Source organism: Pistacia vera, unplaced genomic scaffold, assembly GCF_008641045.1.
Source record: "Pistacia vera cultivar Batoury unplaced genomic scaffold, PisVer_v2 Contig1002, whole genome shotgun sequence".
NCBI lineage: Eukaryota > Viridiplantae > Streptophyta > Magnoliopsida > Sapindales > Anacardiaceae > Pistacia > Pistacia vera.
The window spans coordinates 245,007-265,402 of record NW_022195031.1 but is presented as its reverse complement, the minus strand read 5'-3'; the positions used below and the strand labels follow the sequence as shown (position 1 = coordinate 265,402).

Sequence of the window (20,396 nt, the reverse complement as noted above, 5' to 3'; positions counted from 1 at the left end):
ATTCATTTTAAAAGTACAGTCTGGTTCACTCTTCCTCTTTCTCCCACATTTCTTTCTTCACACAATTCTCATTCTCCCTTCATTCATCCAATTCAAAATCCTCTCTCTCTCACTCTTTCTCTTCAGTTGATCTCATCATTTCATTGGGAATCATTGTTTCTATTTCCTTTGTTTCTAGATTGAGATTGAAATTAGATGAACAATTTCGTAAATTAAAATCGAATTTAATATTTCTCTTTCTGTTTGTTTCCTGAGAAAGTGTGAGAAATCGCAGGAAAATTAGATAAGATTTGGAGTTTTTTTTTTTTTTTTTTTCTTCTTTTTTGTGTAGTTTTGAATCTGGTTGATTTCATAGAGTTTGTATTTTCACTTAAGTAAAACGAAAGATTTGTAGAAGAATATAGAGGAAAGGGTAAGATATATTGTTGTTGTTGTACTTTCCTCCGTTTTCTGGAGAACCAAACAACTCCGGAGAGGAAGTATGTTGGGGACTAATTTACAGTTCGGGCGTGTACGTGGCGAGGATCGGTTTTACATACCTGTGAAGGCAAGAAAGAATCAGAACCAAAAGCAGAAACAACAAACAGTGGCAAAAAGTGATGTAAAAGAGAGTCAATCACCGAAGAACACCAAAGATAGTGTTGTGAAGCCTTCCATTTCAAGTGACGTTACAGTTTCTGTTCCTGAACCGTCTGTAGTCTCTGTTAGTAACCTTGATAGATTCTTGAAATTCACCACGCCTTCCGTCCCGGCTCAGTACTTATCTAAGGTTGATTTTTATTTTGTTTTGTTTTATTTATAAATTGCTGATTGTTTTATATATATGCTAATTTAATTACTGAGAAAGTGTAGTAAAGAGAGAGAAGGTTCCAAGTTCATTTGAAGAATGCAGTGGTGGAGATAAATTATTTGATTAATTGTTTTTCTTTATATGTAGACATTAAAAATGTAAAACTCTGTTTAGCCAGGCATAATGTGATGAGTTGGCTTAACTAATCCGAGTTTAGGGTTATACAGAGATATATTTTGTTGGTAGTTGTAAGCATTGAAGTTGTAGAAAGTGTGAGGCTGGCTTGCAATTTTTACTCTTCTTGTTATTTTCCTCTGTTTGTATCCCTGCGTTTTGGCAACCAAGTTGAATAGTTATTGATTTTCTATGTTTACAGTTTCTGGATCTTTAGTAAATTGTGTTTTTTGTGCTCATGTAGACCACAGTGAGAAGTTGGAGAACTTGTGATGTAGAGTTTCAGCCTTACTTCACATTGGGTGATCTGTGGGAGTCTTTTAAGGAATGGAGTGTGTATGGGGCCGGAGTTCCTTTGGTACTTGATCGGAGTGATTGTGTTATTCAATACTATGTCCCTTATCTATCAGGAATCCAATTATACGGTGAATCTACTCAGTCAGCCGCTAAGTCAAGGTATTAGTCTAATCTATGCTGATTTATACATTTTCAGCCAATATGGACGTCAACCATATGGATATGTTCTGTTTAGGTGTCAGTTGCAACTACTTTTCTTATACTTCCTTTTTGATATTTCCTGTCATTATAATGTGTTTGGTCTTCGTAATATGTGTAAGGAAAGTATGGTTATGACTACGTTTTTGGACCTCGTACTCGTGATGAGTAATGGTCTTATTTCTTGTAATACTTAATCACCTGCTATGTCCTTTTTTTTAATACCATTTGTCCTGCTTCTTATCTCTCCTGCTCTAGTGCTTGCGTAATGGAAGAATTATATTGGTTTCCATTTTTAATTATTTTCCTAGGTGAGGACTTGTTCCATTTTCTAATTGTTTTATTGAAATATTGCATTATGATCTTGGATTAAAAGGTAAATGTATTTTTAAAACATAATTCTTTATACTACTGTGCATAATGCTGCCATTCTTCATGGAACCATTTGGTTAATTGTGTGTGCTGAATAGATTGATTTCATGTTAATCTCCATTTGGTCAAAAAACAAAATTTGCAATTAATTTAAATCAGTTTCCATATGTTGTGTAGTTTAGGAAACGTCATTCGAATTAGCCATGTTTCACAAAGTGTAGCTGTCTGAGTTGTGACTTATATGAACTCAAATGCCTTCTTTATTTATTTATTTATTTTTTTTTCTTATGTTAATCCATTCCTTGATTTACTAGTTAATTTTGGAGTTAGTTCTTCATGCAATCACTGTCTGTGGTTGCGTTGAGTTCAGTCGAGGTGCTTTCCAAGTTATGATTTGCGACCAAATTCATTGTCATAGAGAATTACTTCTCAGGGTCCCCAATTTTATGTTTGAAGAAGAATGCTTAATAGATTAGTTTTCAGTTTCTACCTGAAGGGTGAGGGTTGAGAAAAATATCTTTTATTACTTGTAATGGTGAGAATTTTTGCAAATTATATTCTAGTTAAAAGGTATAGGAAAATGAAGTACTATAAAATTTTGAATATGGATATTGTGATCAAAGCTTTCCAACACCGAAAGCATAGTTCCTTGCTTCTTGGTTAGGTCAAATAAATTAGAATGATTTTACTTATATATAAGAGTCTACTGGATAATGTTTTCTAATATTTGAGTTGGCAAAATGAAGACTCTATCATGACACCGGTGAGCTTTTGAGTTTTGGAGGCTAGTGCATATATCAAGTATTAATTTTGTGCTAGATATAATAAATTGTTGGATCTGGATAGTTGGCAAGCTATTGCTGTTGTTATTGGATGAGATTTGATACTTAGTTGGCCAAGCTACTTCTCCTTTCAGGAATCCTGTTGAGAATTTGGACACTTAGCTTGTGGAGATAGGAGAAATTGAATAATAGCTCTCTTTGTGACCTTAAATTATTATGTTGTTGGCATTGGAGCTATCTTAGAGTGCAAAAGTATAGATTCCCTGAGTGACATATAAGTATAGAAGTGACATATAAGTATAGATGCCCTGAATGACTTACACGTGCAATCGATCCTTCTTTTTGTCTTCTCCTTTTGGTAGGTAAAGTGATTGGAACTTATTCTCTTGCTGTTAATGAAGATGTTTATTGTAGGAAAGTGTTCGATCTTGAAATTTAAACTTTTTTTTCTTTCCATAGCCACGGATGTTAATAAATGCTTTGGTGATTTAGTTTTCTTTTTCCGTTCCCCTAATGCTATGGATTTACAAAAGAAGTGGAGGAATAGTTGGAATAATCGATATTACATGATTATGCATATTTCAAAGTTACTGGTGGGCAGTAGAATATTTCCTTATGTTTTCATAGTTTTACTTTGAATAATTGCTTACTGAGCTATGGTAGGGGTGAAAGAATGGTTTTTATTTTATTATATCAAACCTGCTATTAAAAGAATGGTTTTTTTTTATTATATCAAACCTGCTATTATATTTGTTTTGATTGTGTTGTCCTTGTAATCCTGTAAATAAGGATATCTTATGATTCTTAATACTTGACGAAGTATCTTCAATCGTGATGGTTTACTAAATTCATATTAAAGTAATCAAGTTCCACATAATACTTGATAAATAGGTTTCATTTTTATAGTGTATGCCAGAGCTTATAGGCTAACCAAATTTGACTTTGATTATATGGCCAGGCAAGCTGTAGAGGACAGTGATGGTGAGTACTACAGGGACTCAAGTAGTGATGGAAGTAGTGATTATGAATTTGAAAAAGGCTTGAAATTTTCGAATGTGCAGCAGGGTCCCTATAATCTAATAAATGATGTCCCTTCTAGAATAGGCAGTTTGTCAATAAGTGATGAAAACAGCGCAATGCAAGAAGGCTTTTCTAGTGATGATGGAGAAACTGGGAGTTCTCGAGGCCGCCTTTTGTTTGAATATCTTGAGCAGGATACTCCTTATAGCCGTGAACCATTAGCTGACAAGGCAAGTTGTCTGCTTATTTCTTTATTATTTGGTAAATTTTTGTCTGACCTCTGTATTACTTGCCTCATTTCATTTGTCGTATTATTTGTGACAGATATCAGATCTAGCATGCCAATTCCCTGGGCTGAAGACATTAAAAAGTTGTGATTTGCTACCTGTCAGTTGGATAGCTGTGGCATGGTAGGATTAGTGTGATCAATATGATTATTTGCTGTACATAACAGATGGATTTATTTCCTCTGGACTTTTTGTAGGTATCCTATATACAGAATACCTACAGGACCAACTTTGAAAGACTTGGATGCTTGCTTTCTGACATACCATTCCCTTTCCACGCCTTTGAGAGGTAATTTCGACATGAAATTTTTATGGTTGATAGGAATGCTATTTTTGTGTCAAAGCTTTTAACTCCCAGGCCATATTTCTTACCCACAATGCCTTGGCCTAATAGCTATGTATGAACCTGAACTTCTCACAAAACCAACTAAACAAAATAAAAGAACAGAAAATGAGAAGGTAAACTGAACTAATTACCTTGGCCTCAGCCGATGAAATTCAGACAAAAAATTTAGCAAACGATATCGTAGTGGTAATTTATGTACCCTTGATCATTTCATTGTCAGTGCGGTATAGCTTGACAAACTTGCTTCTATATTCAATATAGACGATATTTACCTAATTATTGGTGCCATTTATTATTGAATTACACCTTACATATTGTACCATATGCATTGAGATATGTATTGTAGCATGTTATATATCAAATTGAATTTTAGGAAGTATGTATCTCAACAATTGACATGGGGATTTATCCATAATATGATTATTTTTGGTAGCTATTCATAAATGATTTGAGGTTTTGAACTTTCTATGTTGGCAAATTGTCAGTTCTTCAGAGGAAGGAAGAACTTGATTTTACTCTTTTGAGCCTGATGGTTTGCTGTCTTGCCCCTGACGTTTTTATTGTAGACATTGGGAAGCTGCAAAATTCTAATTACAGTTTTCCCATTCTTTGGCATTTAATTACTTAGTGGCTATTCAAATACCCTTTAATTTAAAACTTTAGAAAGTTCAGCATGTGCATGTCTCTGTTTAGTCAATGAGCTTGTTACATGAAAATCAAGTGGAGACTCATCTTGCTTTCTGTTGTGATATAATATGATGTATTAGATTATTTACTTTGTTATGATTTGTTTTCTATTTTTTTTCAAATTGAACTCTTACCTGTTTTAACAGGAAACGGAAGTAACCAGGCTCCAGTCATGATCAATCCTAGTGAACCTGACGATGTCCCAAAGATTTCCATACCTATATTTGGAATGGCTTCGTATAAATTCAAAGGATCAATGTGGACACAAAATGGAGTAATTGAGCATCAATTAGCTAATTCCCTCATGCAGGCTGCAGAAAACTGGCTGAGACTACTTCATGTCAACCACCCAGATTTCCAGTTCTTTGCTTCACACGGAATGTACCACAGGTGATAATGAGACTTAGTAATTGCATGGAATATTTATTCACTGTGAAACAATTAAAGAAAAAAAAAATTCCATGCTTAATAAGTCGGCAAACTGAGATTAAGTGCCTTATAAGTTTTGATGATTATGATGGCATGATTTTTGCGGGAGTTTATATGGTTTGGATTTCCTGTTACATGCGAGAGAAACTGAAAGTAAAGGTTTGGATTTCCTGTTACATGCGAGAGAAACTGAAAGTAAAAGTGAATGTTCACAAGTTCAAAACATTATAAAGAAGTGAATACCCAAAAAAAAAAAAAAAAAAAAGAAAAAGAAAAAGAAAAGAAATTATTATAAGAGTGGAAGTTCATGGCATCGGAGGAAGCCACTTAAATTTTACAGTAGTTGGAAGAAGTAGATAAGCAAGAAAACAAAGACGAAAGAGATTTGAGACAAGCAAAAACGGATAGAGTCTGCCAATTTGAATAATTTCCTTTGCTTGTTGGACTTTAGATTTTGAATATTAATGTCATGATGAGAGAAAAAAAAAATAGTTACATTTATAGGTGTCCTTGGGATTTTGATTTCTATGTATATTAGTGCAGTTATTCCCTTTGATGTACTAACTTTTGTGATGTTTAATAGTTAATAACAGAAGAAAAGAAACTTGTAAACTATTTGGCTGTTTACAATCACATTTTTTATGGCATATGGCTTGTTCCTTTGGCTACATATTTTTTGGGTTTTGATTCTTAAACTTTATTTATCTATTAACAAGCTTCTCAAAGATTGTAGGTTCAGTTTCAAACTTAGAACCTGAGTTACAGGAAAAAAAAAATCATTGGTTGGGTTGAAATAAGAATATTGCACATTTTATGTAATTATTAAGATGATTACATAATCATCTAATGCTACTTTTATTTGAACAACAAAAAAGTCATAAAGAATAATTTGATACAAAATTATAAATCAGTGTGCATGTTTCTCCTTTTGTATTTGATTAAATCTTAATAAAATTAAGATATTCAATATCTTTCACTCAACTTATGACAATTGACTAGTGAATGTAATATATACATTATGCATGTACTAGAATTCAATGACTAACTTTAAAGGGTTGGTTTAACGATTAAGGAGATTTGTTCCTTTCAATGAGTTTTTAGGTTCAAATCGTTGGGATCACCTATAACATTATAATTTACTTGGTCTTTAAGGTATTCAATACACTCGGAGAATTAGTTGAGATACGTGCAAGCTAATTTGGATACCTTAGTTACAAAAAAAAAAAAAAAAAAAAAAAAAAAAATTTCAGTGGCCTAGGATTTAAACTTTCTTTTTTCCTTCTAAAAAGAACTATTGAACATATTGGTAGTTTAAATTATTATATATATGGTGTTATGTACCTTACCTATTTTATTATATTGAAACAAAATCTCATTCCAATAAAATTAAGGAAAAATATTTTATTTGGTTTTTAATATAAAAGGACTACAATGTTTTTAAAAATGAATTTATTTCAATAAAAAAAAAAAATCCTAGTACTTTTATACTCAATTACTGGCCGAAATTCAATTGTTGAGAAGCCCAAGCCCTTGGAAGCAATTTATTCTTTTCTTCTTTTTGTCTTTTGTCGGCATTAATCAATGAATTAAGAACAAATCCGTTAAAACTTCAAACTGGGACCCGCTTTCTCCGCGATAAAATGACGAAACGTAAGCAAATCCGAGAAAACCAAAGAAATCTCCCGAGAAATTAAAAACTAGCCGTTGGTAACCTAAATTCAAATCCCATTGGTCACACACACTCATAAACAGCTTTTCATTTCATTTCATAAAGACAAAATCGAAGCCCCCCTTTTCATCTTCTCTCTCTGTTTCACGCTCCATTATTGATTCCATTCCTCTTTCCCTGTGCTTGTTTGGTTGCTTACAAGCTCACTGTTCAGATCTGAACCTCACCCAGATCGCTATTTCACTCGATTCTTTATGTGAGTACGAAAGTTTACATTTTTATTTAGTTAGTTTCGTATGAAAATTTGATTATATTAATTTACTTTCCTTTTAGAAGAAAATGGGAAATGGATATTAAGTTGAATCTAATTTCTTTCCTTTTACATATCAAATTTAGATTTTGTTGCTGTAAAACATTCCATTTATGATCAAAATCTTTGTTTATGAATTTTCCTTTTAGAGAATTTATCTGTCAGTCATGTCTAACAATTTGATTGTTCTTCAATTTTGGAAACTTAATTTTGATTTTAGAAACTTGATTTTGATTACGCAGCTCTTTTTAAGTACATAATTTAAAGTAGGGAAGAAGATGACGGTGAGAACTCCAGGAACCCCAGCTTCAAAGATAGAGAAGGCGACACCAGTGTCGACGCCTGGGGGACCAAAAGCTAGGGAAGAGAAGATTGTAGTTACTGTAAGGTTAAGGCCTCTTAACAAAAGGGAGCAGTTAGCCAAAGATCAAGTGGCTTGGGAGTGTGTTGATGATCACACTATTGTGCATAAACCATCGCCTCAAGAACGCGTGCCCCAACCGGCTTCTTTTACATTTGGTGAGTTTTTTGGCACTAACATAGAGATTCGGTAACGTCACCGGGATATTGTTTTTTAGAATAGCTTGATCTTACCGGGATTTTTGCATTCGGTTAATTTTATTGATTGATATTTTTTTGGTCTTGCAGATAAAGTATTTGGGCCTTCCTGTTTAACTGAAACTGTATATGAAGGAGTAAAGAATGTTGCTTTGTCTGCTTTGATGGGCATTAATGGTGATGAGCTGGATAACCTTATTTCATTATTTGAACGTGTTGTTTAGTTGGTTCTTACCAAATTAATTTATGTGCTTTTGGGTTATTGCAGCTACCATATTTGCATATGGGCAAACCAGCAGTGGGAAGACATATACCATGAGAGGAATAACAGAGAAAGCTGTTAATGACATTTACAACCATATAATGAATGTAAGATTTGTTACAATATAATATTGTTTTTTTCACCTAATTTGGTTGATAGAAGATGAAGATAGGCTTTTTAAAATCTGATATAATAATGTGATTGGATTGCATCAATAGAAGGTTGTGTGGTCCGTAAGTTGATCATGTTTTATTTTTTGGGTTAAAATCCAGACCCCGGAGAGAGATTTTACAATCAAGATTTCTGGACTAGAAATCTACAATGAGAATGTCAGGGACTTGTTAAATTCAGAATCTGGCCGCAATCTCAAGCTTCTAGACGATCCAGAGGTACTGCTTCTATAATTTTTTTTTTTACTTGTACTAATGAAGTGCTTCTGCTTGTAACTTTTATTTTCCCTTTTCCTGCTTATTCCTCTCATTCATTGTATTTTTTGCAATCTTTGTTTATAGAAAGGCACTGTGGTTGAGAAGTTGGTGGAGGAAAGAGTAAATAACGATCAGCACTTAAGGCATCTGATCAGTATTTGTGAAGGTAATTTGGTGAAGCTATAATTTGATTTGAATCATCTGTCGGCTCCAGAATTTGCTAAATAGTTGACTAATTGTTATTGTATATTGTAGCCCAAAGGCAAGTTGGTGAAACTGCCCTAAATGATACTAGCTCTCGGTCACACCAAATACTAAGGCTGGTAAGCTTTATGTATTGTTATTTCTGTTATTACATGAAGATCACAATTTTCCAAGAATAACTTATGTGAGGTTAATGGATTGTATGCAGACTATAGAAAGTACTCTCCGAGAAAATTCAGATTGTGTGAGATCTTTTGTTGCAAGCTTGGTAAGAAATCATGAAATCTTGAACTTTATAATATACTATTGTTTGATTATGATCTCTTCTGATCAATTACTGTTGGATCAATGACTTGCAGAACTTTGTGGATTTAGCCGGAAGTGAACGAGCCTCACAGACACAAACAGATGGCGCTAGGCTCAGGGAAGGCTGCCATATTAACCTCAGTTTAATGACTCTGACTACTGTAATCAGAAAGCTCAGGTCAGAATCTCCCATTGAAATTTTTTATTCCTCTAGTTGATAAAAATTGAGTGATGGTAATGGAATGAGAATTTTTCTAAATTGCAGTGACACTGATATTATTTTTTTGAAGCAATTAATTGAGTTTCCTTTTTGTTGGTGAACTGTTTCTATCTGCAGTGTTGGAAAAAGAAGTGGCCATATCCCCTATCGAGACTCGAAGCTTACTCGTATATTACAACACTCTCTTGGTGGGAATGCACGTACTGCCATCATATGCACTTTAAGTCCAGCTCTAAGCCATTTTGAGCAATCTCGAAATACTCTGTTTTTTGCCACCCGAGCAAAGGAAGTGACTAATAATGCACGTGTGAACATGGTATTAATTCAATATTCTTTCCTTGTTTTAGTATTTCCAAAGAATTGCAAATAAAGCCTTTCGTATTAACTTAACCTTTTTTGTTGAAAATTTTATTAGGTTGTTTCGGACAAGCAGCTAGTGAAACATTTGCAGAAAGAAGTAGCAAGACTTGAAGCAGAGCTGCGCACACCTGATCCATCAAGGGAAAAAGATCTGAAAATTCAGCAGGTAAAATTGCCATGCTGGTTTGGCCTTGATTCAGTACTAAAATAGTAACAAATTTTAATACTTGAGTTCTTATTGTGTTATTATCATGTCTAGATGGAGATGGAAATGGAAGAACTAAGACGCCAAAGAGATATGGCGCAATCTCAGGTGGATGAGTTACGTAAAAAGCTTCAGGAAGACCAGCAGGTTTCTCTCTCCCTCTCTCTGTGTGTCTCAGACTCTCTCCCCTTCTCCTGTTCAATTGCAATTTACTCATTCATTTTTGTATAATAATGATTCAGACTTTAAACCCAGTAGAGTTGCCCTGCCCATCAGTGAAGAAGTGTCTCTCTTACTCTGATGCATTGTCACCAAAACTTGATGGCAAAGAGCTTGGCCGTGGTGAGAGAACAAGGAAAGCGATATTAAGGCAGTCCATGAGGCAATCATCAGCTGCTCCTTTCACTCTAATGCATGAGATCCGCAAGCTTGAACACCTTCAGGAACAGCTAGGAGAAGAAGCCAACCGAGCTCTTGAAGTGCTTCAAAAGGAAGTAGCTTGTCACAGACTGGGTAATCAAGATGCAGCCGAGACAATTGCGAAACTGCAAGCAGAAATAAGGGAAATGCGTTCTGTTCGATCAGATCCAAAAGAAGTTGAAGTTGGAAGTGTAATTGCTCCTAATAAAAGTGTTAGTGCTAACCTCAAAGAAGAAATAACAAGACTTCATTCACAGGGCAGCACCATTGCAGATCTTGAGGAGCAACTGGAAAATGTTCAGAAGTCTATAGATAAATTAGTAATGTCTCTTCCAAGCAATAATATTCAACAATCTGACAGTGAAGTGATTCCCAAAGCTAAGAACCAATCAAAGAAGAAAAAATTACTTCCTCTAGCTGCAAGTAATGTTGTCAATCGGCAAAATTTTATAAAATCTCCTTGCTCTCCTCTATCAACATCTCGGCAAATTTTGGATTCTGAGATTGAAAATAGAGCTCCAGAGAATGATGACATGGTATCCTGTGAGACCCTGCAAGAATATGAGAAAGAGACTCCCACAAAGAGTGAGGAAGGTGGAGATGTATCATCAAAGGAAGGCACTCCAGGTTATCAGCGTTCAGTTAATATGAAGAAAATGCAGAAGATGTTTCAGAATGCAGCTGAGGAGAATGTAAGAAGCATAAGAGCATATGTAACAGAACTAAAAGAACGTGTGGCAAAACTGCAATACCAAAAACAGCTACTTGTTTGCCAGGTATGTAATTGCTTTCTTGTAAACATCAATTATATTTCAATTTATTCTTACATTTTCATTCCATATACTTAAAGAACTGCACTTGTGATGCCTCTAGGTGCTTGAGATGGAAGCAAATGAAGCAGCTGGATATAATTTGGAGGATGAAGAGAATACAATTGAGCCACAGGAACCCCAAGTTGCATGGCATATAACTTTTAAGGAGCAAAGACAGCTTATAATTGAGTTATGGGATGTTTGCTTTGTCTCCATCATTCATAGGACACAGTTTTATTTGTTATTCAAGGGAGATCCGGCTGATCAAATATACATGGAAGTGGAGCTTAGGCGCCTGACTTGGTTGCAGCAGCATTTGTCAGAACTAGGAAATGCAAGCCCAGCTCATGTGGGAGGCGAACACACCATCTCTCTTGCATCAAGGTATGATCTTTGCTTGATGGAAAAATTATTGGAGAAGGAATATCCAGATTTCTTTTGGATGTTCAACATAATCAGAAATTTTATTAACTATTTTGTTCTAACTTTACAGTATTAGAGCATTGAGGCGTGAAAGGGAGTTCCTAGCCAAGAGGTTGACCTCGCGTTTGACTGAGGAGGAGAGAGATTCATTGTATATTAAATGGAATGTCCCGCTTGAAGGGAAACAGAGAAAGCTGCAGTTTGTAAACAAGCTTTGGACAGATCCTCATGATGCCAAGCATATACAGGAGAGTGCTGAGATAGTGGCAAAGCTTGTAGGATTTTGTGAAGGTGGCAACATGCCTAAGGAGATGTTTGAGCTCAATTTTGCTTTACCAACAGATAAGAGGCCATGGATTATGGGCTGGAACCCTATTTCAAACTTTCTACATTTGTGAGAAACTACATTTTGTTTTCTCCGTTTTGTAAGTATTTCCCATTTTGTACATGTAAATGAATTCGGAGGTCTTTCTCCGAATTTCTATTTCTTTTCGTCAAGGCGTGACTGATGGGAACATTAGTTCTTTTTGTAATCTTCAAATTTCAATAATAGAATTCAATTCATTTGTTTTTTCATCTGAAATCTTGTAATCTATTCTCCTAGCTTCTGAGGTTCGTGCTTGTGGGAACTTTACTAATATGCTTCGTGTTTAACTCTGTGCATTATTATTCTTCCTCTATAACATTGGGAATTCATTCATGTTCATAAAAACCTCATATTGGTCACAATATGTTAACCAAGTAATTTATTCTTGAGCTAATAAGGAATCCTTCATTCTCCCTGAAAAGAGTTAGATGTTATGAAATAACTGGATTATGATGCTGACTGTACCTAGTTCAGATGTGACATTGTTAAATGTTGGTTCGAAATCTGTTGCCAGAATGCAGTTTTATGCTTTTATCAATCATCTGACCAATCTTTTCATCAGTTAGAAGCATTGATGCTCATGTGCAAATTGCAACAGATTAATCAGGCCAGGTGTCTCCAAACTTAGCATTAACATATACGGATATAATTCTTTAGATCTATTATAGTTAAATAATAAGTAGTGATCTTGAAACCATAGCAAGGATCTGATAGTAATCATTCTTGATCAGCGAAAGAGTTGCGGAAAATGGCTGTTTGACTTTGATGCAATTCTTTCAGGATTACATAGTACCTGTTCATCAGCATTTGAGACTTCTTTAGATGAGCAAGGCAGTTAAGGATGCTTCTTGGTGTTTCGTTTTTCACTGCTATGTGTCTTATATGAGCATTTGAGACTCTATTATGTTACTGCATCACTTGCTCATATGTGAGTGGAGTATGAAAATCCATAGGTGCTTGTCTATTCAGTCTTTCAGATTCGAGACATAACAAGAGATACTAGAGACGACACTGATAATTAAATTTCATTATAAATACTGCCATTGCAACAACTGCTAGTATACAACAGAACCACACCAAAGACTGACACTGGTGACATGAGACACCATGACTCAAAACATAATGAGAATAACCACAAATGCCTCTACTACACTTAGATGTACCACCACACCAGACTTACAATACTAATAATAATATTTTATCTTAATTTCTCTCCAATATTCTCTTCTCTTAAGATTATGTAACAAGGTGCATGCAGCAGAGAGAAATGCAAAGAAAAGACCTTCAAAGGTTACAAACGGTAATAAATCTAACACTTCGGGAAGGGAGTGCCACAAGTGCTGGCAACCTTCCTTGCATTTGGAGTGTTGACAAACTTCCTCAGGTTCGGGTTCTTGAGGTACTGGCAAAGACAAGGTTTCTGCTCCTTGATCTTGCTGCAGCATAGTTTAGATGGTGGAGTTTTAGATGTGATGGCACTCACACAAGAGCTCAGTTGTGTTGGGCTGCATGTCACTGCCTTTGAAACCTGTGCTTCAGCCATTAGTATCAGCACTAGAAGAGTGCAAATTGCTGCATTTGATGCCTTCATTTTCACTTAAGTTTGGATGGTCAGATGCTTTTGTGTGTTTGTGTTTGTGTTTGTGTGAGTGGTGTCATTTGGCTTGGTTTCCATGCTAATTTATAGGTGGGAAATTGGTGAAAATCAAGAAACTACAAAAGAAAAAGCAAGAGGGAATGACATTTTCGTATCATTACACTATTGTTTGGGCTGGTAAACAAAGTAAAAGCAATTGTAAAAACCTGGAGTTTGGCCCCANTTTAGATGGTGGAGTTTTAGATGTGATGGCACTCACACAAGAGCTCAGTTGTGTTGGGCTGCATGTCACTGCCTTTGAAACCTGTGCTTCAGCCATTAGTATCAGCACTAGAAGAGTGCAAATTGCTGCATTTGATGCCTTCATTTTCACTTAAGTTTGGATGGTTAGATGCTCTTGTGTGTTTGTGTTTGTGTGAGTGGTGTCATTTGGCTTGGTTTCCATGCTAATTTATAGGTGGGAAATTGGTGAAAATCAAGAAACTACAAAAGAAAAAGCAAGAGTGGATGACATTTTCATATCATTACACTATTGTTTGGGCTGGTAAACAAAGTAAAAGCAATTGTAAAAACCTGGAGTTTGGCCCCACGGATTCGGCGCATCGTTATTAGGAAAGGGAAGTAAATTGTCCCTTTGACTACAAATTGCACAAGCTACCATTCAAGTTAATAAAATTTTTTATTCAATGACATCAAATTCATTTCTTACTTCTTTGTATATCAAATGAAACTTGGAAAATTCCGCAAGTTTGAGTCTTTGTTTTGCAGTAAACAGATAAATAGAAACTCCAGAATTTTGGGGTCAAAATTAAGTTTTTTTATTAGAAAGGTTCTGAAATTTATATATATATTTAATTGCAGGCTACTTGATTTGTCAAATGCACGCTAGCATCATAACAACAATGGTGCTATAAGCAATTACTCAAAAGCTTATCATAACAAGTGTGCACTCAAATAATTTGCTTCGATTGCTTTTTCTTCTATCTCATATCATGATAATGTGATCACTAAATTAACTTAATAACAATTATCTCTCAGCAAGCCTGCTAAATCCACCATGATTAGCTTGAGATTAACAATTATTAATTACGGTAACCCAAATTAAGCATTAAAATGAATGACCAAAGCAGGAAAGTGGAGTAAACACCACATCTCTATCACCAAGTATTGGAGAGAAAATAATTGGATCATCCCCTTTTGATTGCAGTGCATGAAACTGTGGTGCCCACTTTGACACACTGTGTTGCTTTCGGTGATATTGCATTACACAACTACACATGTTCTCATCAATAATTTGACCTGCATTTTTTAGATTTATATGATCATCATTGTAATCACTTATGCTCATGATATGTCTTTGTAGAGTTTTAACATTGAACTCCTGTATGTAAGTATATGTCTAGTGGTGAAATGAGCAAAGGATAAGGAAGAAATCTTTTGATACATTGAAATTCCTCAATGATGTGATGCGTCGTAATGTGTGATTTGTATGTACGACATGATTTGACAAGTACATATGCACCTGTTCCACCGAAAACTTTCTTTCGACTTTAAATTGGATTCCATGTTAACAAGAAAAGAAGGTGACACATTCCAGGATTGCAAGTTCAGGAATTTGGCAATGGTTGTGAGAGAGACTAATCGATTTCAATTTTCTGAACAATGACAAAATTGATTTCATTGCATTACTATAGAATTTACATTTTTGTTTACTTTATAAAAGAGTATGCTCCATATGCTCTTTTGGCTTTGCAGGCGCCTGTCCGCTAAGCTTTCAATTTAATTGACATGCATGCACATGCAGCATCTATCTCTGAGCTTATCACATCAAGACAAAGCAAATCGGTGAAATTTCTTGAGAGAGAGAATCTTCTTTCTTAACATCTATCTGTAAAACATATTCATATTCCAATATTCATTGATAATACAATCAATTACAATATAAATCTATTCCTAGAATATATGCGAAAGTAAATGACAAACCTCTGGCCATAGCAATTGTTGTGTCTCCTTCTCCTTTATAAATACGAGATCTTCCACTGACTGCAATATTTTGGAGTGATGGTTTTGAAACTTAAAATAAAAAAAATTGCATTAATGGGGACATGAAAGTCTCTTTCTTATGCAGTTGTCTTTCCATCAAAGACAACTGCTCAAGAGACACAACCGTATGACCACATCAACAGGGACCAAAATGTAATTATATGAGAAGTAGGACCATATTGTAAAAAGTCTAACATTCCCCACTTGGTCCAAACTTGTATAATATAATCCAAACACAAGAGATGTACATGTGGTATGTGCAATTAGAAAGGGGAAATTACATGAATCATAGCGGTAAGTCCCTTTTAAACAAGTATTACTTCCATGTATTACAATGCAATTTACTCTTTCTAAATAACGCTTAAATGTGGAATACCACTTTTGAACAAACCTCAAATGTTTGTTCTAGGTCCTCTAGAATGTTTGTTTGTCTCCAACCAAAATGTATAACAACTTAAAGAGAAACAAACTAAATTACAAAGTTTCAGACAATGAAAGTATTACCTCTCATAGTGACAAAGGGGACATAGTCCCATTGAACAACATGATCCTTGAACGTCTTTGGTGGCATGCCTTTCGTTAGAGGATCAGCAATCATCTGCTCAGTATGTATGTGTTTCAATGAGCACTTATTTGGCTTTAACGTGCTCCTTATTGCTAAGACTTAATGTGAGGTGTTTACTTCGACTTCCACTCTTATTATTCTTAACAAAGAATACAGTAGCTGAATGTCACAATATAATTTATTGGCCTAGAGATAGACTCAACAACTCCAAGCCCAGAAATGAAACTTCTCAACCAAATACCCTGTGTAGTTGCCTCAAACAGGAAACAAACTCAGCTTCCATGATAGAAGTGGCAACTAAGATTGTTTGGCACTTCTCCAAGATATAGCACCTCCGGGGAGCATAAAAACATATCCGAATGTTGATTTTCGAGAATCAACGCATCCAGCGAAGTCTGAGTCTGAATATCCGACGACCTTAAAATGTCGGAACGTTTATAAGTAAGCATGAAACCTTAGTCCCTTGAAGATACCTCATGACCTTTTGCAGCTCTCCAATGATCAAACCGGATTACTTTGATATCTTCCTAACATGCAACTGCAAAAGCGATGTCAGGTCTAGTACAGACTTGAGCATACATTAGGTCCAACAGCTGAAGCATAAGAATAGTTTTCATTTGTTCCTTTCAATCTCAAGTGTAAGACATTGGTTCAAATTGAACTTGTCACCCTTAACAATGGGTGCAACACTGGGTGAACAATCTTTCATCCTAAATCTCTCAAGAATTTTATTAATATAGGCTTCTTAAGATAGTCCCAAAACATGTCGAGACTATCCCTATGAATCTTAATGCCAATGACATAAGACGCCTCACCCATATCCTTCATACTAAAATGTGTGAGAGAGAAATTGTTTCACCTCATGTAGCAAACCCAAATCATTGGTTGCAAGGAGAATATCATCTACATATAACACAAGAAAGATGATTCTACTCCCACTGACCTTGTGGTATATACACTGATCCAGACATTCTCTACAAAACCAAATGAAGAGATAACAGTGTGAAATCTAAATACCACTGTCAGGAGGCTTGTTTAAGTCCATAAATGGATCTTAAGCTTGCAAAACAAATGCCACCATCACTTGAAATGAACCATCGGGCTGTTTCATATAAACCTCTTCCTCCAAATCTCCATTGAGAAAGCTGTTTTAACTCCATTTGATGTAAATCTAAATTGAAATGGGCAACTAATGCCATTATGATACGAAGAATCCTTTTTAGAAACTGGAGAAAATGTTTCTTTGAATCTATTCCTTCCTTTTGCGTGAACCCTGGCAACAAGTCTAGCCTTGTATCTCTCAATGTTGCCAATGAATCCTTTTTGGTTTTATACCCATTTACAACCAATAGGTTTCTTTCCAGTAAGCAAGTCAACAAGGTCCCAAACTTTATTATCCGCCATAGAATTCATCTCGTCAATCATGGCATTTACCACAATTCGATTTCTGCTGTTCATAGCTTGTAAAAACGTGTCTGGATCATCCTCAATACCTATATCACAGTCAGACTCTTGCATATACACTTCATAATCAGTAGGAATTGCTGATTTCTTTGTTCTAGTAGATCTCCTTAATGGATCAACAGTCTCTTGAGACTGTTGCACAACTGGTTGTTCCACTTGTATTGGAGGTTGTTCAAAATGTCTTCTAAAACAATCGCATCAGAATGTGGATTTTGATGTGAGTGGTTCCTCATTATTCACCCTGTTGGATGAACAACCAATCTTTTACTTGATGTAGGAGCATTGTCTGAACATCAATTTTCTCAGAGACTGAGTCTCTGATTTGATCACTCCCATTGACACATCATTTTCAAGAATTTGGCATTTCTTGATTCAACAATTCTACTGGAATGGTTAGGACAATAAAACTATATCCCTTGGATTTTTCTGCATATCCAATAAAATATGCACTAATAGTCCTAGGATCTAACTTCCGTTCTTGTGGATTATAAACTCTAACCTCAACTGGGCAACCCCAGATGCGTAAAGACTTAAACTTGGTTTCCAACCTTTCCATAATTCGAATGGCGTTTTGGGAACCGCCTTAGTTGGAACTCGGTTTAATATTACGCTGCAGTTTTAAGAGCTTCAATCCACAAGAATGAGAAGTTTGGAGTTACTCAGCATACTCCGTACCATATCCATTAATGTTCTATTTCTCCGTTCTGCTACACCATTCTGAGATAGTGTGCCAGGCAAGGTGTACTGAGCCACAATACTTGCTCTTGAAGAAATTTAGCAAATGGACCAAGTGCTTGTCCTATACCAGTGTATCTACCATAATATTCACCACCTCTATAGATCTCACGATCTTAATTTGTTTTCCACATTGTTTCTGTAAAACCCCATTCCTTATTTTAGTTAGATCATGAATTGTATTTAGTTAATTAATTCTTTTTATTTTATTTTATTTATTTTATTTATTATTTTATTTATTTGATTTTTGGTATTGTGGAAGATAGGGGTATTTCTGTCAGTTTTTAAAGTTCGTTAAGGGGTGAAATCGAAGAAATAAATCCTGATGGGTTTGCATGTATCAAGAGGGAAAAATTTGGACATTTTTGCTAGGGAAAGCTTATGTGGCGGTGGTTAAACTGAAATTTAGAGAAAATGGGGGGCAGAAAAATTTTAGAAAGCTGTTTTTATTTAAAGGAAGAAACTGGGCAATTCGCCCAAAGGAAGAAGGAGAAAACGAGAGAGAAGAAAGAAAAGAAGAAGAGAGAGGAGAGAAAGGAGAGAAAGAAAAAAAAAAAAAAAGGGAGAAGAGAAGAAAGAGTGGTTTGGCCGAGAGATAGAGTGAGAGAGGGAGAGAGAACAAAGAGAAAGGGAAAGTATATATATAGTTTTTAAGTTGTGAACAGTGCATCATCAAATCGTGATCTGGAGCTCATTTGCCGTCCGATCGTTCTGATTTTCGGATATGTTGTTCATGAACACAGCTCTACATTGAACGGTGGAGATCCAATCCAAGCACTGTAATAGGCAGCCAATTATAGGATAGAAGTGTGAGTGGCAAAAATCAAACCCTTTTCTCCATATTTCAAGCGTGCATGTGTGATTTGTTGAGTTTTGTTCTAAGATATGAAAGATTTTACATGTTGGAGATACATTGCATCCAAATGCTTGAATTCATGTCTGCATGGTGAAGTTGTTTTCCATATTATTGTTTGATGTAAGTTCTGAGTTAATTACAAAGTTTACTAAATATTGCTTTTTCCAGCTTCGTTGAGCCTTATGAGAATTGTTTGATTGTGGTTGAGTGCTGAAATTTTGGTTTCAGGGTGGAGATAGTTTGGTTGAAGGAAGTTTAGTTGAGGGAACAATTGAAATGTCCGAAATTTCTTTTTACTTTGAAATTACCCGTGCAACCTATACTCCTAAGTTTCATGTATTCTGCTTATATGATGGTTTTAAGTGATGCCAGTTAACAAAAGAAAGATAGGTTTCTCTGAAAAACCACATGTCAATTTGGGTGGATAATGGTTAGCACTTGTGTTATATTATATAGAATTAATGTGTTGTTGAAATTGAAAACTTACAGATCTGATTGTTGGATGGCGTGTTGAGTTATGCATGTGAGGTTTTATATATATAATGTGGTAATAACTTCTCGGTAAAAAGGAAAAATGGGGTGCTGTCAGTTTTAAAAGTATATTTTAAAAACTTGCATTTTACCCCCTATTTTCCATGAGACTCAATGTTGGCATGTCTTATCCTATAGGAAAATATTCATCATATTATTAATATTGCTTTTGGGTTTAATTATAATTATAATGTGTATATGAGTTTGGACTTTTAAAAGTGATATTGTTTATGATTTATAAGCACATACGTGATATACTTGACTTACATGTTACTTGAGATTATGATGATTGTTGTGGTGCTAAAACCACCCTACGAAGTACCCATCCCCCAGAGATACATATTTGGCTCTGCCCGAGCGATGCAGGATTCCGCCGGGTATGACAGTTTCAGATTTTGGCTCTGCGCATGCGTATGACAGATTTTATTGGCTCTGCTGGGCGTTGAGTGGTCCGCCAGGTATGACAGTTTTGAGGCTTGCCCGCGCGATGATAGACCTTGTCGGTATGACAGGTACGTCCCTCGCTCTGCCTGCGTGTGGGAGCCCACCAGGTATGACAGATTTCCCAGGGTACTAGTTGTGGTGAGAGTTTTAATAATAAATGTTGAGGTTTTATACGAATCCGATACAGTTAAAGGAAGTAAGTCAGAGTACAGTTTATTGAGTGCAGGATGATTAG

The 20,396-nt window shown here is 35.4% G+C and overlaps 3 protein-coding genes across 3 annotated transcripts; 2 read left to right on the top strand and 1 right to left on the bottom strand.

Annotated features, from left to right (window-relative positions):
- The first annotated feature begins 17 nt into the window (after positions 1-17).
- LOC116138077 lies at positions 18-5,537 on the top strand. Its single transcript, XM_031423836.1, has 6 exons — positions 18-769; positions 1,209-1,420; positions 3,572-3,863; positions 3,958-4,043; positions 4,118-4,209; positions 5,100-5,537. Exons 1-6 carry the CDS (start codon positions 482-484, stop codon positions 5,345-5,347), a joined length of 1,218 nt encoding a protein of 405 aa, XP_031279696.1. The 5' UTR covers positions 18-481; the 3' UTR covers positions 5,348-5,537.
- Positions 5,538-7,170: 1,633 nt separating this feature from the next.
- On the top strand, positions 7,171-12,132 carry LOC116136150 (kinesin-like protein NACK1). The gene is made up of 15 exons (XM_031421884.1): positions 7,171-7,307; positions 7,604-7,880; positions 8,010-8,096; positions 8,188-8,288; positions 8,454-8,570; positions 8,694-8,775; positions 8,865-8,932; positions 9,022-9,081; positions 9,173-9,297; positions 9,457-9,655; positions 9,755-9,865; positions 9,959-10,051; positions 10,147-11,100; positions 11,198-11,520; positions 11,630-12,132. The coding sequence occupies exons 2-15, from the start codon at positions 7,640-7,642 to the stop codon at positions 11,955-11,957; spliced, it is 2,889 nt and encodes a 962-aa protein (XP_031277744.1). The 5' UTR covers positions 7,171-7,307; positions 7,604-7,639; the 3' UTR covers positions 11,958-12,132.
- A 794-nt stretch (positions 12,133-12,926) lies between these two features.
- LOC116137667 (non-specific lipid-transfer protein 2-like) lies at positions 12,927-13,560 on the bottom strand. The gene has a single exon (XM_031423377.1). The coding sequence runs from the start codon at positions 13,515-13,517 to the stop codon at positions 13,236-13,238; it is 282 nt and encodes a 93-aa protein (XP_031279237.1). The 5' UTR covers positions 13,518-13,560; the 3' UTR covers positions 12,927-13,235.
- Between the last annotated feature and the right edge of the window lie 6,836 nt (positions 13,561-20,396).